Source organism: Marmota marmota, unplaced genomic scaffold (assembly GCF_001458135.2).
Source record: "Marmota marmota marmota unplaced genomic scaffold, marMar, whole genome shotgun sequence".
Taxonomy (NCBI): domain Eukaryota; kingdom Metazoa; phylum Chordata; class Mammalia; order Rodentia; family Sciuridae; genus Marmota; species Marmota marmota.
This window is the reverse complement of record NW_026000068.1, coordinates 5,782,772-5,804,345: the sequence shown is the minus strand read 5'-3', so window position 1 is coordinate 5,804,345 and position 21,574 is coordinate 5,782,772. Positions and strand designations below refer to the sequence as shown.

Here is a 21,574-nt window from a genome sequence, read left to right as displayed (position 1 = left end):
TGAGCTGAGTGACTTTATTCCAGAGAGTAAAACTCACCTGCCATTGTAAGGTAGGAAAAATCGATAAATGCAATAATGGACATTTTTATAAAGTAAATTCTTCAACAGAACGTGCTGATCTGCCTTGGCTTTTTCATGGCTGTGTTCTTCTGATGTGGTAGCTGGCTTTGGGGTGTTCCTCATGCTAAGCTGCCTTCCATGAACACAGTGTTCTTTGCACCCAACTTTGCATCCCTCTGTCACCCCACAGCTCTGCTGCTTCACCTCATCTACCTCCAGATAAATCGTCATGCCAGCTGGAAGTTGGTCTCCCAAGGGATGCGATGCTGTCATGAATGAAATCCACGAACTTGATCTTGACTTTGAGATATTGGTTTTCATGGTTCAGCAGTCTTTCTTGCTGAGACGTCACCATTTGCTAGCTGTGGGAGTTGGGGGCTGTTACATAACCCCTCGGATCTTCTGAGTCTTCTCTCTAATTGTGGTACTGCTCACTTGGCAGGAAGTGAGAAGAGTGAGCAGAGCCGAGGGCTCTGAGCCCCTGGCTCCGGCCTAACCTGGTGAGGGGAGCTCCTCCCTGCTCCTAGGGCTGGCCTGTCTTCCAGGTGACGGGGATTCTCTCGGTGAGCAAGGAAACATGTAGACACACATACGCACATTCTCACCCAAATAGATGCCTAAGATTTGCTAATCTTAAAAATGTTTCTTCCCTTCCTTTTCATTATGTCCAACCTATTTCATCTCGTTGGATTTCTTCATTTTTTGAAGGCAAGAGTAAAATGTTTTCTCTTAATTCAGCTTCTCCACTCATGGCTCTCCAGGCTGTGACCCCTTCGGGGCAGCATCCACTGACATTGACACTGGCTGACAGGGACCAGCAAACACAGCCGCCCACACCAACACCCTGTACCCCCACCCCGCCACACACAGCCCCCATGGTGCCCCCTTAATAAACACCTGAATTCATTATTACAAAACATCACTCATGGCTGAGCCACTAAATGCATTTGAAGTCTTTTTTTTTTTTTTTTAACCATACAATTGAAGTCATTTTTGAGGCAAAGACTAGCAAGGAATTACACCGGTTCTTAACTAAAAGCATCTATACCAATAATTTGCCCCTCCTCCCTTTTAATCACAGAAATAAAAGGCCAACCATAGACTCTTCATAATGGTACTGACCTTGGGGTTGATTACGAAGTAGGTTTTCACCAGGTGCTGTTTTAAATAGGGGTCCCTAATGTCACCATCTCCCTCCTCCACTTTATAAGCTCCATTCAAGTGCTCCAAGGTGACAGAGGAAATGTGAACACGTCTGAAATTCCACATTAAAAGCACAGTCAAGATATGAAAGGACAAATGTGAACAAAGGTTTTCTACTTGTCTGTGATTTCAGCAATTTCTCTCCAAATGAAGGAGACCAACATGTTCTTGGGGGGCTGACTGTAACTAGAGCCTACACTCCATCCACCACTGCTTAGGAGCGCTTCCTTGAGGCCTTGAGCTACTGCAATCTGACGCTTCTCTGCACTCACAGAATCCCGCAGGGGGGCTGCAGTGAATTACAGCAGAGAAAAAATGTGATCATATTGAGTGCTTGCATGTGAGGCTCTCTTCCAAGGTGTTTAACAGAAATGCTGAGCAGTATCAAGTGTGGACTCTTGTCTCTGGGCTTGTGCTCATGGCTCTCCAAACCACAGACCTCGCACTGAGGCTCCTTTGTCCATCTTCTAACAAAGATGAGTGGGTGCCACAGTTGATCATTTTGATGGTGCTGCTCTCCCAGGCAGTGTCCAGCCCTGGAGAGACACCATGCCTGGACTGCATTTTAAAACATCATTATCTCAGTCTCTGTTCATAAATATGCAAATGTGTAAGGGCTACAGTTAGGTATCTGATACGTAGTCCTGGCTGTTGATGGAATCAAGACTTGAAAGTTTGAGTTTTTGTTTTTGTTTCTTTGTGGGGTTGGGCTTGGAACCCAGGACCTTGCACATGCTAGGCAGGGCTCCACCACTGAGCCACATCCCCAGTCCGAGAATTCCTGTTTATCTACCTATTAAAAGAAGCCACTGGACATGAGTTTTACGTGACACCAGTGTAGCAAGAGAAGTCATCAAGGTCAGAGCAGGTACTAGTCTGTTGACCTGTCCCTTCTAATTGTGCTGCCAACTTGCAGACAGAAATCCAAGGTTTGGCCTTACCCGGGGACCCCTCCAGCTTCCATGTGGTTGGCCAAGGTGACGTCATGTGACCACACGTCATACTGCCACTTCTGCAGACCAATCACACCGCACAGGACGTTCCCTGAATGCACTCCCACACGCATGTTGATGTCGACTCCGGTAGCATCTCTCACTTTCCTAAAGAGAAGGGAAGTGATGTCACAATTCAGTCACATCCTCTTCTGCCTTCACTCTTGGCCAATTTCCCTGGCATTTCATTATTCAGAATCTTTTAGGTTGTCAGAAATGCTGCCACGAATTCTTCCTGTGGCGGGAGATGGCTGCCCTGAGCCAAGAGGAAGGGCTTTTCTTCTCAGCAGCTCCCAGATTGGACCCTAGTTCTAATCTCTGGCTGGTAACGCCAGATCAGGCCAGATCATGGAGATGACCAAGCCCGCGGTTCAACAACACGCATGAAACTCCTGGTTATCCAGTGCTGCCCCCTGCTGTGCTCACTGCCTCAGAAATGGTCTTAGACTCCATTTGCAATTCTAGTGCTTCCCGGGGTGCATGCCCCCAGTGAATACTCTGCTAACAAGAGAACTCAACACAGAGAGTTTGGTAATGACATTAGCTTGAATCAAGATTTTTTTAAAAAATCATGAGATGAAGCTTTTACAATTGTGCATATTCTTTAATTAAGAAGAGAAGAAATACTATCGAAAAGTTTTAATAATGCATGACATATCCTGCAAAAGAAATTAATTTAAAAATTTGTTTTAAACACACTTTAGGGCTTCATTACTAACTCATTAACAGACAAGTGAAGAACTTCAATAGGGAAAATGGAAATGCTGGGCAATGCTTCTTCATTTCCTCCAACTAAATCCATTTTTCATTTAAAGTTCTGTTGTAAGAGAAGAGTGCAGGAAGATGACCCTGGCTGCATGGGGGAAAGCAACCCCAGAGAAAATGTGGAGGAAAGCAACAGGTCTCAATGCACACAGCGAGGAGAAAGAGACTGAGTCCTGGTGAGACGCATCATTAACATCCCGAATGGCACAGTGGCACAGGCGGGGCCCTGTGATGAAATGCACCACTTGGGCATGCCAAAAGTGATAAAGGAAACAGGCCCATGATGCAAAAATAAGTGGTTTCCTGGGGGGGGGGGGGGGAAGTATCCTTCCACAGCTTAAAAAATTAAAATCCTAATATTCATCCCCACCCATGGTTCAAGAAATGAGAACACAAATGAGAGAGAAAATGGCACAAAGAATCATGTGAGAGGCCACAAGAGTCGCTGAAGGGTGCCTGGGACTTGTGAGATGCCCACTTTGTCCCCAGCATTACTGGAGGTGTGACCGGACAACCTGTTGTCAGCCATAAGACAAGAAGGTGACACATGATAGAGGGAGGAAGCTGAGTCCCTTTGTCAGTGGGTGGCAGGTCACTGGGACACAGAGCCATGGTATGATTTGAAAACTGAGGCGAGCAAGCACTGGGGAGTTTCCTCAAAACTGCCAGCATGGCTGAGGGTGTGGACACGGTCAGACAGGGCCGATGCTTCAACCATGAATGGACAAAGGAAACAAGGCCGTGTGTCTGCATGAGGGAAGGCTGTCCTGCCAAGAAAGCCCTGTGCCCAGGGAAAGAAGCCAATGCCAAAGGAGAGACACTGCACGATTCCACTCAGGGGAACCACCTAAAACAGGCAAATTGGAGACAGAAAATAGTGATGGCCAGGGGCTGGGAGGGGGCGTGGGAGTCACTACTTCCAAGGTGCAGAGCCTCTGCCTGAGCAGTAGAAGGTTCTGGAGGACGTTGTCTGCACAACATCTGAGTGTACGTACGTACGTCAGCAAATTGCATATGTGACAGTGGTATAACCCAAATATAACCCAAATATCTCAATATATAGAAAACAACATGTGACATAGACATAAAATAATGTAATAAAAAGGCGTTTCTTATAAACTGGGACAAGCCATGAGTATTCTTCCTCCTTAAAGCTCTTCAGCACATTGAAATAACTTTATGTTATGCAAATATAAAATAGTTAATTTGAAAGCAGAAATCAAGCTTCAGAGAAAAAAATGGATAGTTTAATTCAAAGTTGTTGATATGCATAATTCTGCCCTTCATAAAACTCTTTACCACACTTGCTTGAAAAGAAGATCGAGAAAGATACTTTTCTTCAAGGAAAGTTCTTTCCTCCAATAGAACCCATTTCACCTTGAATTTCAAACCAACCCTGGGGTTGCCTCCAGAGCAGGTTATAAATTTAAGAAAACATATTAGTTCCACTGATTGGATTCATGTCTACCTAGACACATGGAGTCAGAGGGGTTACGTTAGAAAAAAGTCAAAACGATATTTTTTTGTGCACCACGCAAAGGACTTATTTATGGGAATAAGCAAGTAGAGAACGGTCATTTTCCATGTAGCACATGCTGTACAGGGGAACGGAGTCCCCAGCGACTACTCCTCCCTTCTCGCTTTACTTCCCTCCCATTCCCGTTCTGCCCAGTGGTACCACAGTGGTCTGCTGCTGAGCTTGTGGATCTGGATAGAACATGCAGGTCTCTCCTCCCCTCAGGGAGATCATGGCCTCAGGGGCTGAAGCTGGGGCTCCTTTTACCTTCCTGGGTCAGCACTGAGAAATGCACCTGCTAACATTTTAGTCACTTCAACATGTGGTCAGCGTACATGATGGGCAAGCAAGTGACCCCTGGACTTCCTACTTTCCTCTTGGCCTTACTTGCTCTAACTTTGAGACAAGGAGCTAGAACATCCAGTACTTTTTTCAAGTCTTTTCAGATTAAAAAACAAAACAAAACAAAAACTGTGGAGGGTAAGGAAAAAGCCTCTTGACTGACATGACTCAAAAATAAAATGTCCATAAATTATGCAATCAGCAAACAAAAGATATTATCATTTAAGAATAGCTTCTACAAAGGGCTAAAGAAAGATGATGGTATTGCCAACAAAAATCACCTTTTACCTTTTGTTTTCCCAGTATCTGCCAATGGTATTGATATTAGTATCCAATGCAAACCTTCTCTAGATGAACAATGAAATAAACTTTAGACATAATGCAGACAACAGATATTGATTGAAACTTCATTCACAGAGCTGAGCATTGTTGACTAAATGAAGGAATTCTGGATTGCATTTTTATATTAATTGCAGTCCTTGGTAAAAACCACTTTTCTTTACAGTTTATGTAATCATATTTTTCATCAGAAATTGGAGAGATGCCACAGTGCAGATTTTTCTCCTTGAGATCAAAGAAAATGCTCAGAAATTTTAAAAATCACCTTTGAAACAAACAAAATAGCGTCTTCCCATAAATTTCCAATTTAGTTTCCATAAGGCTGATAATGACAATAGCAAAAACTTACAGAAGTTTTACTTTGGACTGCACTACTCACATACCAACAAATGGGTAACTGCATATTTATATTTAAATATACAGCAATGCATTTAGCAACAGTAGACAGAAAAATAGAAATAGATTCAGGTGAGAATCACAACTCAAAATGGTTAAATGTCAAAGAAAAAAAAAACCCTTAAACAGTGCACTTACTTTATGGCTTCACACATATCCAGTCCCATTTTCACGCAATTCTTGGCATGGTTAGGGAGAGAGATAGGAAGTCCGGAAACACAGTAATAGCAGTCTCCTAAAATTTTAATCCTCATGCACTCATTCTCCTGGAAGAAGAAATCACAGAATCCATTTGCACCATACACTGGTGTGATGATTCAGTCACCGGATGCCATCCAGCGCTGGTTCTACTGACACGGCCCTGGCAGATGGGGCAGGTGGGAACAGAAATGAGAACTCACGCTTCCCTTCCCTGACCAGCAAGAATGGCCGACCCTCACCCAATGCTTATTTGGAAATAAGGAAGATCAAGGGGAAGAGGAAGAAAAAGGAGAACAGAGAAAACTTCACACTTAATTAGAAGCAGAGGAGGAAACAGTAGGATCATTCTCTTCAGTTTGAACATCTCCAAACATGGAGGGGGAAATAAAGCATTTGATGCAGAGCAGAATCTTTCAGAGCAGAAGGTGATGGCCAGAGCTCAGCTCGGTGGGACTTAAGAATCTTATGTCATTCTCCCTTAGGCTGCGGTTTTCTTCATTAATTTTAAACCTGAAGCAGATTGTTACCTGTAGACACCAGCATCTGATAAACATCTTCACAGCTTAATAATAAGCCTCCATTCAACACCGCCAAGTAATTTAAAATTCAATTCTGATTTTAGGCTAAACTGTTTCAATATAAAGTTTGAACAACTCATTTTTTTCATGACTTGAGTTGTTTTTAGATTAACTACACTCATATATGCATCAATCTTACATCCCATCCATTTCTAACCTTTTCAATCATCATATAGACTCTTCAGCAAAATAAAACAAAAACCAAAGATGTTCCAAACACAAAATTTTTCCTTTGATGCTAATACAGGTTTGTGTATAAACTGAACAATTTCAAACACCATCAGAAACATGACATCTTTTTCCTTTTGAGCATGAGTTAGATTTGACATATTTCTTTCCCCAATATTTGAAGATTTGACATATTTCTTTCCCTAATAGCTCACAAGCTGTGACATATTTTTGTGCTTATTTATAGTACTATCAATTCCAATAACAATATCATAAATAAGAAAAAGGCAAATAATTACTTATTAGCCAGGCTGCCCTCCCACACTCCCTAAATAGACATCCTGGGTGTAGAAAGCATGAGGGTTAGCAAGAGTGCATGACAATGATTTTGAGTCTATTGGCTTAAAGTGATGAGCTTCACACACTGTTTGCTCAGTTGTCTGGGCTACCTTTGCTGATGGCACTCTCTATGTCCATGTTGTCCAGCTGTGAACCATGAACTGGTGTCCAAAGTGGGCTGCCATTTTGAACTACAATGGATGGACCAAGTGTACCCAGGCTGGACTCAGATTTTGCCTAGACATTCCTCTGTTCCTTTGGTTAGAGGAAGTCACACTGAGTACCTCTGCTAAGCATAATCAGTGGCATTCTTCCAAATTTATACATGACATTTGTCCCAATACTTGGATCTGATCTTATGTGTCAATAGAATCCATGCAATTAGTTCAGATTAAGTCATACCGGAGTAGGGTATGCCCCTTTTCCAATATGACTACTGTTACTACCAAAATGGAAAATGTGGACCCTGAGACTCACAGGGAACAGAGACTATCCTGTGGACAGTGGAGTCATGCTACCACCAGCCACAGTTGGGATGTTTCCTCCTGCCATGACCAGGTATTCCAACAATGATCTCTTATTAATGAAAAACTGTAGGTTATTGTTTAGGTTTCAGCTTTTTTCTTTCCATAAATGACCACCTATAAAGCTCAGCCCTTCCTTGTGTGGGTGAAGGAGGCAAACAGAGCTATTATCTCACTGATTTTTAAAAGTCCCCAGTGAGAGCTGCCAGGCAGCCTAGGGGACAAACTTGGGAAGCTGCACCCAAGAGTGATTTTGCCAACATCTGCAGGCCAGATTTCTTCCTAAGACACTTGGCTGGAATGATCTGTATTGTTAAAAAGTGAGATCAACAACACAGCAAACTAAATTTAGGACCATCCCTTCCACATATAAGTAACTGATAAATAGGCATAATGGACTATTTTTTTTTTAGAACAACTTATAGAATTAGGCTGATTGGAAATGTCTTATGGGAAGGAAAGAGCTGCAAGTCTCACAAGCAACCCTACAAGTTCCAACAAGCAAGGTTCAGGGCAGTTTTAGATAACCTCTATAATCTCCTATGTGGACTTTCCCACCACAAGCACATGCCAGGCCAGCCCTGAGCTTGCACCTCTGCACAAGTGGCACACCAGGCTAGGAGAACACAAGGTGGCAGTAAGTGCAGGGCTTGCCCAGGGTATTGTCCTATTTTAGGTGGTCTCCAGGGTCCCATTGACAACATGAGCACAGGGCAGCTATGGTGGGTAGATGAGCTAGAATGACCTCAGCAGCCCCTCGACTTGGAAATGCCCCTGGAGTGCCTCCCAACAGCACCGGGCCGAGAGTACAGCAGTGGAATCTCGTTGTGCTGAATGGCTTATCACGTGGAGCTGATGAACACACAAGCAGAAGCTTCAAAAATGGGTGAAAACGTGAGAATCTGAAACCATGGCATTTCATATTCTGAATACGGGCTTGAGACTCATCAAGGCTCAACAGCAAATAAAACCAGCCAGTTTTACAAACGACGTTCCTGAAGGGTGCTTTTTTGAAAATAGTGAGATATGGGTAGTGGGATGGAGGGAAAGGAAGCCGGGTCTCCCGCGGGCTCTCGGGGGAGGGAAGCCCTGCTCACCTTGGCGATCTGGTCGAACTTCCCAAAGAGCTCATTCAGCATGTGCACCAGCTCCCCCGGGGAACAGTCGCTGGCCAGCCGCGTGAAGCCCACGATGTCGGCGTACAAGATGCTACGGGAACACGGGGTGGGGACAGAATTAAGGCTTGGCATTTGCTAAGAAAATCATGACAATTTTTCCATTACAAGAGTATTGGGACTTTTATACTTTGTATTTTCATGAGAAAGATGTTATTTTCTTGGAGAATGTATAACACTTTTGTTAAATTGCCCATTTAAGTGCTTTCTTAGTGTCCAGTTTTTGTAGTTAAAATGAAGAATTACTAGGGAGAGAAGTCCCACCTCACCCATGTGCCATGCTGACCTCTCTCTGGTCACCTTTCCTCATGTTTATGTGATGCCTATATCCTAACTTCCATCACACCTGGGAAACTCTGGTGACGAACTGAGCATGCTACTACTTGAATTGTTACATGATGTATATACAACACTCCTAAGGGGGAGAGGCAAATAGTAAAACCCAATCCTGATTGGAGTGCTCCAAGGAAATAAAATGGAATAATGTTTATTTATTTGTTTATTTATTTACTTATGGTACTGAGGATTGAACCCAGGGGACTTTGCCACTGAGCTATATCCCTTGTCCCTTATATCTTATTTAGAGAAGGGTCCCACTAAGTTGCTTGATTCTCGCTAAGTTGCTAAGGCTGGCTTTGAACTTGTGATCCTCCTGCCTCAGCCTCTTGAGTTGCTGGGATTACAGCTGTGTGCCACCAGGCCTGGCAATAATCTTCTTTTTTAAGATAATAGACTACTTAACAAGTGATTCTGGAGTACTTGCCACCTGCCAGGATGAAGCAGACACGGGATTTCTTCCTGATGTCAGAATTCAGTTGGCTTGGTGCATCCAGTGAACAAAGGCATCATCAGTAAATGTCTACCTACACTCTGGTAAGCTCTATAAAGGAACATGGCAGAGAGCCGGGAAAGAAAGCTGGGGGTGTGTGGATTACTTGTTGAGGAGGCCAGGGTCGTCACTGTGGGGACTAACTGTGTGGTCCCCTCCTGGGAGGAGCAGAGGGTGGAGGCTGCTGTGAGATGGCCCAGGCCTGTGTACAGGCTTAGAACAGGGACACACAGCAGCCACGTGCGTGACACTACCTTTCCTACACCACAGCAGTTCTCTGACTTGTGGAAAGTTCTTATAAAGAAACCTAAATTCCTCCTGGTGCTTGACATTGAGATGGAATATGCTCTGGCTTAAGAAGCACCATGAAAGAAAAATAATGAGCATTTCATAGTCACTTTTTGTTACTTTTGATTAACAAAAGCAACACACAGAAAAGAACAGGGCTGGGCACCTGGAGAAACTGCAAACTTGTACTTTGCTGGTGTAAAGGTAAAGCCACCAGAGAAAATGACATGCTCACTCCTCAAAGCACTCCATCGAATAGCAGGGAATTCAGCAGTCCCACTTCTGGGTGCACATTCCACAGCTCTGGAATCAGGGACTTGAACAGACGTGCACACAAACCTTCACAGCTGCTCTGTTCACAACCGCTGAGACAGAGGTAACCTGAATGCCCATCAACACATGAATGGGTAGACAAAACGTGGTGTATACAGAAAAGGGGAGTATCAGCTGGTAAAGGAAAGGAAATTCCAACACACGCTGCAACACTAGAAGACATCGTGCTAAGTGAGAAACGCAAGGTACAAATGGCAAACAGTGCATGACCTCCTAAGTGAGGTCCCCAGAGTAGACACACCACAGAGAAATCAAGCAGAATAGGACCACAGGGGCTGAGGGAGGGGTGTGTGGTCTTGTTGCTGAACAGGGACAGATGTTCTGTGTGGAGTGAAAATAATGTCCTGGGGTAGAGGGTAGAGATGGTTGCAGGACATTATGCATGTGTTTAATCTCACCAAACTGTACAATTGAAATGGTTAATATATAAATGTTATGAATATTTTATCACAATAAAAACAAGACAAAAAATAATATAGCACCAAGCAACAGGGGCCCTGGCAGATCAGGGCAGGACCTCTACTCCTTGAGCTCAGCACAGGCCTTGGCTTCACCTTGAGAGATGGACAGCAGCACAGGAGACTTCTGATAGTTCTAGGAAAACCAAGGCTTTGGGGTGCAGCTCTCCATTCTGCCCAGATGACCCCTAGATCCACTCCTTCCTCTCCCATGATCACATGTAGAGGCAGGCAGGGATGGCTGACCCTGAGCTGTGGTCCAAAAGGAAGGATTAAGTCTGCCCATTCAGAAAAGAGCGTCTGACCCCCAAGCAGAATCAGGAGGCAGCTGACTCTACTTCCTCATGTTCACAAGTCCACAGTGCTTCCTGTGGTCAAGCTTTTGGAGGTCAAAGCAGCCCTGTGATGAGTGAGCTGTCGATACCTTAGGCAGGTGTACAGGTTATTTGGTTGCAGAAAATTCTAAAGAAATAAGCAGGCTGGCAGTTCTGAAATGTTCACAAATTGTGACCTAATGTGCAAAGAAGAGAAGAACAGGGTACTATGGGGCCACTCAGGAAGGAACCTGACCAGGTCAACCCTATTGTAAAGGTCCCTCTGGCTGTGCATCCAGAAGCAGGCAGGTCAGTTAGGACCATTTACCTGGAGTCCAGAAGAGCCCTGTGGAAGGGCTTTAACTGTTTATAGTGGGGGGCCGTGGAGGGAAGCAGACAGATGTGGAAGGAGACGGACCCGATGTTGTTATTAATTGGATGTTGGTGGGATCAACTGGGAAAAGGAAGAGCGGAAGATGAAGACTAGTTTCTGGCTGTGAAATGGGGTTTAGGAACCGAGGTTTGCACAGATCACAGCAAGCTTTAGGGGAGACGACTAGTTCATCATGGGTTGTGTTAGTCTGATGGTGCTGTCTTGGACAGCCCAAGCCTGGGTAGTCCTGTATAGGTCACATGTTAGCCTCATTTACAGGGGGATTAAAGTCTTGGGGGAGGGCTGGAGAGAACAGAGGAACCTGAGAGTGAGTCGGAATATTAACTTTCCGTCTAGCCACACTGACCTATAGGAGAGGCTAGACTCGGAAAGCCACAGAGGAGACCATGGAAAAGAACAAAGGAAATGAAATACCCTGGAGATCAAGGGACTGCAGGACCAGGTCAGAGGGGTCAGAGTACCCACGTGGTCAGTGGGATGCGGATGCAGACCAGCTGGGAGGAGTTTGGCAAGTTAGTTCTGTGGCCTGGGGGTTCCTGAGAGTGGCGACTTCAGCAGGGAGAGAAGACAAGGGAGGCCATCAGAGAGTGCAGCAAACTCTTTCTAGGATCTGAGCTAGGAAAGAGAAGGAGTTAGAGAGGTGGACGGTGCATGAGATTAAGGGAGGTGTGCTTGTTCCTGCTTTATTAATTTTATTGAACTTTTTAAAAGTTATGGTCAGTCTGTGAACATTTCAGAACAGATGGGCAAGACTCAGGGAAAGGCCACGGAGAATCAGGACACAACAACGCAGCGAGGTTTTATCCTGATGCCGTGTTTAGAGAAAAAAAAAAAACAGCAAATGCTATTAACAGAATAAAAAATTTTTTTCTTGAATGTTTTAGCTCCTTAGTTCTGACTTGACTGATTTCTCTATAATCTGTTTTCCAAAGTCAGTTTGTTACTGTGTCTTCACATCTTTGTATGCTTGGGTCATGCATACTATTGACTCTGTAGAAGTTTTCTAAGATCTGACGTCAAGTTAAACTTATCCTTGCAATGTATTTAGGTTTTAGTTAAAGTTTATTTTCATCAAAGCCTTGACCTAAAGCAGCTGGTCCTAGAGGCAGCTGCCTGAGGTGGAGAATCTGGACTCAGGGGTACACTGGCCAGATCCCAATTCTTGTAGATGCTCAACCAATTTCAGCTGTGGTGATGTTTGAACTATTGATCAAGCACCCTCTCTGACAACTCAGCTAACACCACCAAAGCACCACAAATGAGGTGGATACGTGCACAGGTTACTTATTGAGATGACTATTAACCTAGCGTAGAAAGTACCACATCAACATAATCAGTGAATCGAAGAACAAACCCCCAAAAGCAGAGGTACCAGAATGGGTGGGGCATGGAACCCAGTGATGGACCTGGCTCTGCAGGGACAGAAGGGGTCCCCTATTCAGTTTGAGATGAGGGCCCCTCACAGGTCCTCTCTAGAGGTCAGGAGACATGGAAGCCTCAACATTGTTCTTATCCTGTGAGACGGAATGTTAACTTTGGTTGAGCATCTACTGGGACAGGGATCAGCTGGTGTGCCCCAGCGTCCTGGCGCTACCCCCTGGACCAGCTTCGAGGCCTCACAGTTCTGGCCACAATCGTACGATGACAGAAGGTTAGCTTCCCAGGTGCTATGATTCCAGGGTGACTCCCTGAGAAGCCAGTGTAATCAACCAGCCTTTGCACAGCAGAAACTTCATGATGAATTAATTAAGCTGCACATCAGTCCCCTGTGGCCTCTGTCACTAGTTGTCCATCACAGAGGCCCTGCCCCCAAAAGCCCACCTTGGGACATCAGTCCTTGTGCCTGGAGAGCCAGGGACACTCCCTCTCATCGTACTGCAACCTGGCCTTGGGGATAGGACCCACTGTCCACCTCTCTCCCTCTGTGAACAATCACAAACTATGGAAGGCAACTCTGTCCACTAACGAGGACCACATCACATCTTCTTATCTTAAATCTTAATGGCCCAAGAGGCTCAGAGGGATGAATGGGGTGGGACCTGCTCCACCTGTGCAGAACCAACAGCTAGAGAGGAGTGATGCTGTAAGACGAGGCTCGCAGGGGGAACTGCCCCTGACAGGCAGGCAGACCCCCACGGCCGCGGAGGGCTTGGGCATGCGTACCTCACGTTGGTGTGCCGTTTGACATACAGGTTGTGGAAGTTGTTTGTGTTTTCCATTTGGCCTGCTTTGGGGCCTTGCAGCCTCTGGATGATCTCAGCTTTCATTTCCATGGCGATGTGAGCTGGTAGCAGGGAGAGCAGAAGCCGCTCCTAAAACCAGGGTGGGGGGCGAGAAAGAGTGGACATGTTTCAGACAACTGTGGAGACAGCCAAGAGGTCCTGGAAATCACCACTGACCTGGAATGAGGCCAACGTGGGACGATTTCCTACAAGTGAAAATATAGATCCTAGAAATGCATATTGACAGAAAAAAATCAAGTTTTCTGAGGTCAAACTATGCTATTATGTTATTTATTATTTTTTAAGGTCTGAGTGTTTTTCAGCACCAAGAATAGAGAAAGGCAAAGCTATTTCCCCAAGGATATTATTTATCTATTTTGATTATAAAATAGTGAAGCAGGAATGATATTAAAATCCTAGAAACTAGTGGTCAGTCTAAGATAAAAACACTCATTTTTGCCTACTTGTTCATTTGAGAGATGAAGTGCAAGGTTTATTGCACTTTGGAAAGACAACTAATATTCCACACGTCCTAAAAAAGCTAGTTGCATATATTCCAATATTTCATTTCCTCTGTGATGAGGACCCAGTATCCTTTAGAGATTCAAAATTATTATCAAAATGAGTAGAAATATTAGCCTCTGCCAAACAACCTTTTGAGAAACTGCAAGCAGAACACAAAGACACAGCATACAAGCTTTTTGTGAATCTTTGTGTATTTCTCCAAATTTGGCAAGTCCAGTAAGTAAGAAATACTCACGTGGCATACTGTGCTTGCTTTAGTATATACTTATTTTAGTTAGGGTGGCATTGTCCCAGACTCTTCAAGAAAAATGCATTTTTAGAACAATTATCACAGAAGTGCAACTTTGAAAGTTTGCAGTCATTCTAGAGGACTTTTGAAGGTTAATCTACTGCGTTTAATCCCCAGCGGGCTCTCCAGGGTCTGTGTCAGTTTGTACAGATGGTGGGTGTCCTTCTGGACTTGGTCTGGAGTCCCCACAATGGGGCAGGCACACTGCCTCTGGTGGTCAGTGCTGGGCCATGGGCTGAGGCTCCATGAAAACCCTGCATTTGGACATGGTGAGTCAGGACCCTTTCCCTTAAATTTGTCTTTCTCTGCTTTTGAAATGCCTAATGAAGGAAAAGCCCAATATGGCCAGCTTTTCAGCCCAGCACTGTCCCCTCTGCCTCCCTGGGAGGGCACTGCAGGTTGCTGGGTTTCCCCTCTGCCACTTCCTGGGTCTTAGCAGAGGACTTGAGCATCCGCCTCTCCTGTCCTGCATGTCCCTTAGAGGGCCCAGCAGGATGGAATTCCTATTGCCACCAGTGACAGGCCCCTTTCAACCACGGCCTCCCTCCCTGTCCACTCCCTCACTTTTGCCCCCAGAACCACTCCAAGTGAACAACTGCACCCACATCCTGCCTTGGGGCCCAGTTGGCATAAGCCTAACAGTGACATTTCCAGGACTCGTCCCTCCTCCTCTTATATTCTGTCATAAGACTATGCCAAACCCCAAAGAGCCAGTACCTCCCGAAAGACACAGATTCCATGACCAAAAAAAAAAAAAAAGGAGAGTCAAATATAGTAATTCTCTCCCACCCCCAGTCTCATTTAGCATCCAAATATAAATTATGATCTCCATTTTAAACCCAAATGTAGAGGACAACTAACTTTTTATAAGTGGCTAGAAAATATATAGAAAATAAAATTCATATGTTATGTAAAGCAATTTGTTTCTTTTGTTGTACTTAAGAATTCGAGTGAATTTAGTCTGCGATAAAGATTTTGGGAACAGCCAACCAGCTGCACCAGAGGCTTCCCCACCACCTTGTGATTCCATCAGCAGAGGGCACAGCCTCTGGTTGGGCTCAGGAGCAGGACCCAGTCTCTGTGCCCATCCAGGGCGGGGCCACAGGAACCTCAGGAAGGATTGAGCTCAAAGTGGTAAAGTCAAAACTCTTTCTTTTAAGTTTGTCTTTCTCCCCTTTAAAATATCTCTGACCTAAAAGAAAACCCCAATATTACAGACTTTTAAGCTCCACGATCTTTCCTTTGCCTTCCCAGGAAGTCACTGGAGAAACAAAAGCCCAGTATTCTGGCACACAGGACAAATTTCAACCCAATTGGTAATCTGACAAGGTTAATATTTCCATTAATATTTCAGCTTTTTCTAATGTAGCTGCGTGTTCTGCCAAATTATCTGAAAGCAGCACACAAATTTAGGTGCTTAATATGCCAGATATCACTTAGCGAAATTATCTTCCAAAGGACAATGGACAAAGTCCTTCAGGATACTTTTGGAAAGTCAAGTTGTCCATTAAGCTGATGGATGCACACCCCACTGCTTCCTCCTCTTGTTAGAAATGCTTGTGTAACGACAGAGAACTGATTCTGGCCTATTCAAAGTTTATCCAGTGAGTAACTTGGCTTGGTTTGGGGGTTTTGTTTTAATATGCTCTTTTATAAAACCTCCAATTCTTGTTCAATAGGAATAAATTTTTTTCCTAGGACTCATTTTTTTTTTTAAAGTGGACCTTATGAAAAACCTCTATAGTGAATTTAGTAAATTTCAATATTCTGTTGATCAAAGTCCAGGGCACTCTGAGCTCCAAAGTATTTTGAATATAATGATGCAAAGCAGATACAACAACTATATGCTGTTTTTTTGTGGGAGAAGGTTGATAGAAAAATCCAGTGTAAGCAAAGAGGACCTGTGCTTAAATTTTGAGCTAAGGCATAGTGATGTGTATTATACCCTGTCCCTTCAACAATCCACACAATAATAAACCTTTAAAGTTGTCGCATCTTTCAAAGGGAAGATAATGGTGAAATATTCCTTCCGTAAAAATTTGTAAATTTTTCTTAGCCAGAATGTTCATCTCTAGTCATCATTTTAAGCGTTAATTTGATCCCATCAGGATGCCAAACCAGCACAATGAACAAAAGGGGTGTTGTTATAAATTCTTCTCTTTACCAAAAAGAGTACCTACCAGAGCGGCCAATAGCAGATCCCGAAGCAGCTGCTGGTCCCTGTGTGGCTCCACCACCCACCCGTGGGTTAACCCTGCCCTGAGGGAACTCAGTGCCTATGTGAAAGGGAATACTAAAAGCTCTGCATTCTGAAGTTACCTGTGGGAATGGGAAGAGGACGCACCAGGACTCCCCCAGCTCACATCAGCTCACACCTTCTCTTATGGTCTCTCAGAGCCAGGCATCCTCACCCTGATGCCCCAGCCTGCATCACCAGCAGATCCCCAAAGTACTAGTGCTTTCTAGTAAGCACTACAGTGTTCCTGCCTCCCCTTACCAGACAAGCTCCTGTCTCCTAGGTCCCTTCTTGGAGTGTTTGCATCATCACTAGTCAATCACACACACTGAGTACACTGAGTACTCCTGTTTGAAAGGTCTTGCTTTGTGTTCCTTTGACGAATCATATAACAAGACAAAACAAAGAAGCCATCATTCTTACATCGGATGGGGAGCAGCTTTTCACAGTGGAAAGAGCTCTGGCATGGGAGACGATGCGCGTCTTCTCTGCGTGCGTCTTCACCTTTTCTCTGCCATTTCAATCAGATCACATCAGCCTCTGAGCCCCAGTTAGGGTGTCTGGGAAATAGCCTATTGAGTAGGGGGGTCGGGGCCTCCACGTCTATGTGGATTCCAGCACTTCATGTTACCATGGCTGGTCCTTTCTGGAAGCTGACACCCCTGTTTCAGAGACAACCACATCCTGCTGCACATGCCTGGTAATGAGTGTCCCACCAAGGACAGAACCTAAGCCATCACACCTCACTGGTGGGTTCCAACAGCGAGTGCAAGTTCTGGAGGACAGGGGAGGCCTGGGGAGGGAATCCAGAGCAAGCCTGCAGGGAGGAGGCTGCCCATGTGGCTCAGGAAAAGCACCCCAGCGAGTGAACAGGGAGAGGCGAAGGGCCAACGCCGAGGTGAGACACTTGTGGCCAGTGCTTCTGCACCCATGAGGAGGAAAAGCTGCCCTGATTACCTCACCATCTAGGGAGCTCGAACACACTGTGCTCATTAAAATCAGTATGCACTTCAGAAAATCACCATTCTCTCCTGCAAACAACAAGTTCGTTCATTGCTTGTAGAGCTGGTTTTCTAATTCAAAAACCCTGGTCACATACTATAGTTTCATTGAAACAATTTTCACAAAAACCAGGTGGCGAAATAGAGATAGATAAGGATCAGAGAGATTCAAGTGAGGCGGTGGTCACCTGGGGCGTCCAGATCAACCTTGTGCCTTCCAGTTGTAGGACCACAGGCTACTTTCCCCACCCACTCTGATTTGTAAGTTCACGGAAACAACCAGAGAGCTTTTAGAAAGCACATTGTGAAAAAAGTTGGAAAGAATGAATTTACCACTCACATGTAATTCCTATCCAGTTAAAAGAAGTTAGAGGAAAGTGCTAATCAAGTTGAATTATAAATTATGTCTATAGTCACCGATGACAGTAAATTGGAATTTCCAGACTTGAACTGTTTACCATCAACTGTCAATTCAATTCTCTAAAATGCAGCCTCTAGTGGAATGGAAATCATTCATAAGGGCAAAAAAATCATTCAGTCCTCTGCTGAGAGATAATAAAAGCTGATGATGCTTCTTAGAGCCAGTAGAGGGACACCAGGCCACAGCAGGCACTCAGAGCAGGAGGACAGCTGGGGTCTCATGAAGTATGAGCACAACACAACACCGCACCAACATCAATCACTCGACCGAAGGGGAATTTCATCAGACCAATAAGACCTCCACACTCAGACACCATCAAGTGAAAGGCACACCAGAGTGAAGCTGATCTCATTAGACTTGCCCTACAATGTCACCTACCCACAGATAAGGAGACCCTGAAATGACAGTGCTGATTGAACAACCTTGTGGAGAAGACGAGTGAGACTGGCCACAGTCCCGGATGTGGACCAGAAATCCAATGCATAGTGTCCAGGTGGCCAGCCACCACATTCTGGAAATGCCTCTGTGAAGAAGGTCAAGGTGGGCATCAACAGAAGGAGATGGTAACGAGATAAACAGCAGCGCACGTGGACAACAGATTGGCCGAAGGGTCTCAGGAGCAAAATCAAACATTTTAACATCCAAATGTGACCCTTGAATGCAGCCACATGCTCTAGGAAATCAGACAAGTGACAAAGTTATATACATACAATTCTTGCAGTAGACTGAATTGTTGTTATGAAATATGGGCTGGCCATCTCTCCTATCCCTCCTGTGTTATTTTTGTTGCTGTGACCTACCTGACCAGAGCAACTTAGAAGGGGAAAAGTTTATTTTGTCTCACAGTTTCAGAGGTCTCAGTCTAATTGCTCAGGGCTCTGCGTGAGGCAGAACATCATGGTGGACAGGTGTGGTGCAGGGGCGCGGCTCAGCTCAGGGCAGGCAGGAAGCCCAGAGACAGGAAGATGATGGCAACAGATCCAGGCCCCAAGGCCATGCCCCCTGTGACCCACTTCCTCCAACCACATCCTACCTTTTTATACCTACCGCGTAGTAGTCCATTCAAATTATTAATCGGTCAAATGCATTAGTCCACGGATGAGCTCAGCACTCTCATAATCAGGTCTTTCCACCTCTGAATATTGCTGCATGAGCTTTTGGGAGGACATTTCAGATCCAAAGCATAACACCTCCCTTGTTCCACTGATCACAGGCTGGGCCAGATGACCCCGTCTAACCAATAGAATGAGGTAGCCGTGATGTGTGCTCCTTCTATGCATGAGTTTTAAGAGCCTGAGTTACGACTCACCAAGCTTTTGCTTCCAACTTTTTGGCACCAGCAGTGTCCTACACAGAGACTCTTCACGTTGGAAGGTAGCAGCCCATCTATGCTGGACAAGAACAAGTGGGAAACCATTACTCTTGCCAGCCACATTGATTTGTGAACAGTACCCACCACATTACACTGTAGCTTTGGGGACAGACGCAATGTCTACAGTGCTGGTCACACTAACCCTTGTCCTCAGTCCTTGTGTGCACAGGATTTTCACAGCTGTCCTGACGTGGTGGTATTTAGCTTACCCACTTGTGTAGGTCTCTTCTTCCCTGAGCTGAACTTCACGGTGCAAGCTCTGGGAAGCTGGGCTGTGAACCACTGATCCCTCCACCACACACACACACACACACACACACACACACACACACACTTACAACAGAGGAGGCTGAGGCCACCAGCCTGTGACACACCTGCAGGGCAGGTCGTCACAATATTGAAGCACCGTGCTGCCAACCCCTCGAAGTATGCATTGCAGGCCTTGAAGGAGAGGGCTGGGCCCAGGGGATGCGGTTGCTTCAAGTGGTGTAGGAAGCACACAGTACAGGAAGTGCTCCTACCAAATATGAGGACCTTTCTGCACTCATTTACATTTCTTCTTCCACAGTAAAAAGCATGAATCACTTCTCTGAAAGATATTCTCTGACTGAAAGCTGAAGTAGTGAGAATTTACCCATTCTAAGCCTGGGTCTCAGGTATTATTCTACATACACATTGTTATTGTCCATTTTCTCTAATCAAAGTCTTACTTCTCACTGGATGCAAGAGCAATGGGTATAACCAGCTGGCCTGGGGTTCCTGTTTTAAGAATGTCCCAGCACAGTGCCACCATCCTGGGAAGCCCAGGAAGATCAGGAGAAAGCACACCAGCATCCAGTCCCAGGGGCACCTCCAGAGTCCCCTTGGCCGTCCCTGAATCCTCAGGAGACTTGGGTTCTCCTCTGTGGTGTGTAGTTCTGAAAGTCAGGAACTCAATGTAACCAGAGTGAGCTGATGGGACGCATGAGGTGGGAGGAGGGCAACAGAAGGGGTCAGTGCAGGAGGGGACTGGTCCTTACGTGGTGCTGCTCATTTTTGCCTGGAAGGAGGTCTAAACTTTCATGTTTGGGGCACCTGGGGTTGCTGACTGAAGAGCACAGACCTCTCTGTTTACATGGAAGTGGACCTCTCCGATTGCTCCTCAATTTCAGATCTGACTACTTGAATGTGGGTTCTGTACTCTCAGTTCAAAATTCATTCTTCCATTCAATACATATGTTTCCATTGCTTTCCATGTACCAGTTTCAGGTCTAAGGCATTTGTAAGTATTATCCCACTTAATTCTCCCAACGGCCCAGTGAGCTAGGTACGATAATTTGCTCCATTTCTACAGGAAAGGTAAAGACCAAACAGGTGACGTGAACTGATTGTGTCACACTTCAAGGAGGTGATGTAGTTGGAATTTGAACCAGGGGAGATGGTTAGTGGTGAGCTTCTCTTAACTAGTTAACTAAATTATGCCCAGGAAAAAAAGACAACATACATGAATAGACCCGAGAATAAATAGCATGCTTCAGTTAGCAACAGGGATCGTTATCCCACACGATCCCAATGTGATCGAGTCTCTTAATTTCCAACGGAGACAGAGGTCCTTTCCTTTGACTATGCTGGGTTCTTAGGACAAGTGTCACTAGCTTTCTGCACCTTCAGCAGCCCCCAGCCTCTTCCCCTCAAGCCAATCCAACCTAGGCCAGAAGCCCTGCCTGAGCAAGCATCGGGTCTTTCCTTAGGGTGTGGATGTTCTGGAACATGGCCCTGGGCCATGTTCTAAACTGCACATACAGTGTAGTTTAAAAGAGTTGGGGCACAAAGTATATCGAGCTAATATCCAAAAGCTTTTTGGAAAAGACAATGAACCAAGGACATTTTTCACGTTTCTCTCCTGAGCGCATGACTGGGCCCTGAAGAGGGTCTGTGCATTTTCTCCTATGAATGCAAAGTTGCCTCTTGGCCTAGGAAGTGAGCCCAGGATCCCCCAGCACTGTCAAGATCTTAAAATTTGCTTATTTGTCCTAATCAAGGGCTCCATGTGACCTCCAAAGACACAACCCAGGAGGTAACACCCTCTAAACATTCTGCCTGTCCTCAAACACTGGTTGTCCCCTGGGGCCCTGAGGGAGTTGGGGCCCAGCGATGTGCCTATCATTTCTGCACAACAACGTTCTGTGGAAAGAATAATAATGAGAAAAGAGAGGCAGCAGAACTGCACTAATTCCCGCTGCATTAATCAAGCCCTGCGCTGAGCTTCCTCAGATAAAAATTAAAGATGCAAGCAGCCTTGCACCACAGATCTT

The 21,574-nt window shown here is 45.2% G+C and overlaps 1 protein-coding gene across 1 annotated transcript in view; it reads right to left on the bottom strand.

Annotated features, from left to right (window-relative positions):
* Nucleotides 1-21,574, bottom strand: part of Adcy2 (adenylate cyclase 2) — a gene marked incomplete at its 5' end in the record, with an annotated part of 357,231 nt that overhangs the window by 105,619 nt on the left and 230,038 nt on the right. The window contains 5 exons of the mRNA XM_015490394.2: nucleotides 1,183-1,315; nucleotides 2,205-2,363; nucleotides 5,752-5,879; nucleotides 8,521-8,632; nucleotides 13,378-13,526. Coding sequence (XP_015345880.2) covers nucleotides 1,183-1,315; nucleotides 2,205-2,363; nucleotides 5,752-5,879; nucleotides 8,521-8,632; nucleotides 13,378-13,526 — 681 coding nt within the window. The remainder of the gene's footprint in view (nucleotides 1-1,182; nucleotides 1,316-2,204; nucleotides 2,364-5,751; nucleotides 5,880-8,520; nucleotides 8,633-13,377; nucleotides 13,527-21,574) is intronic.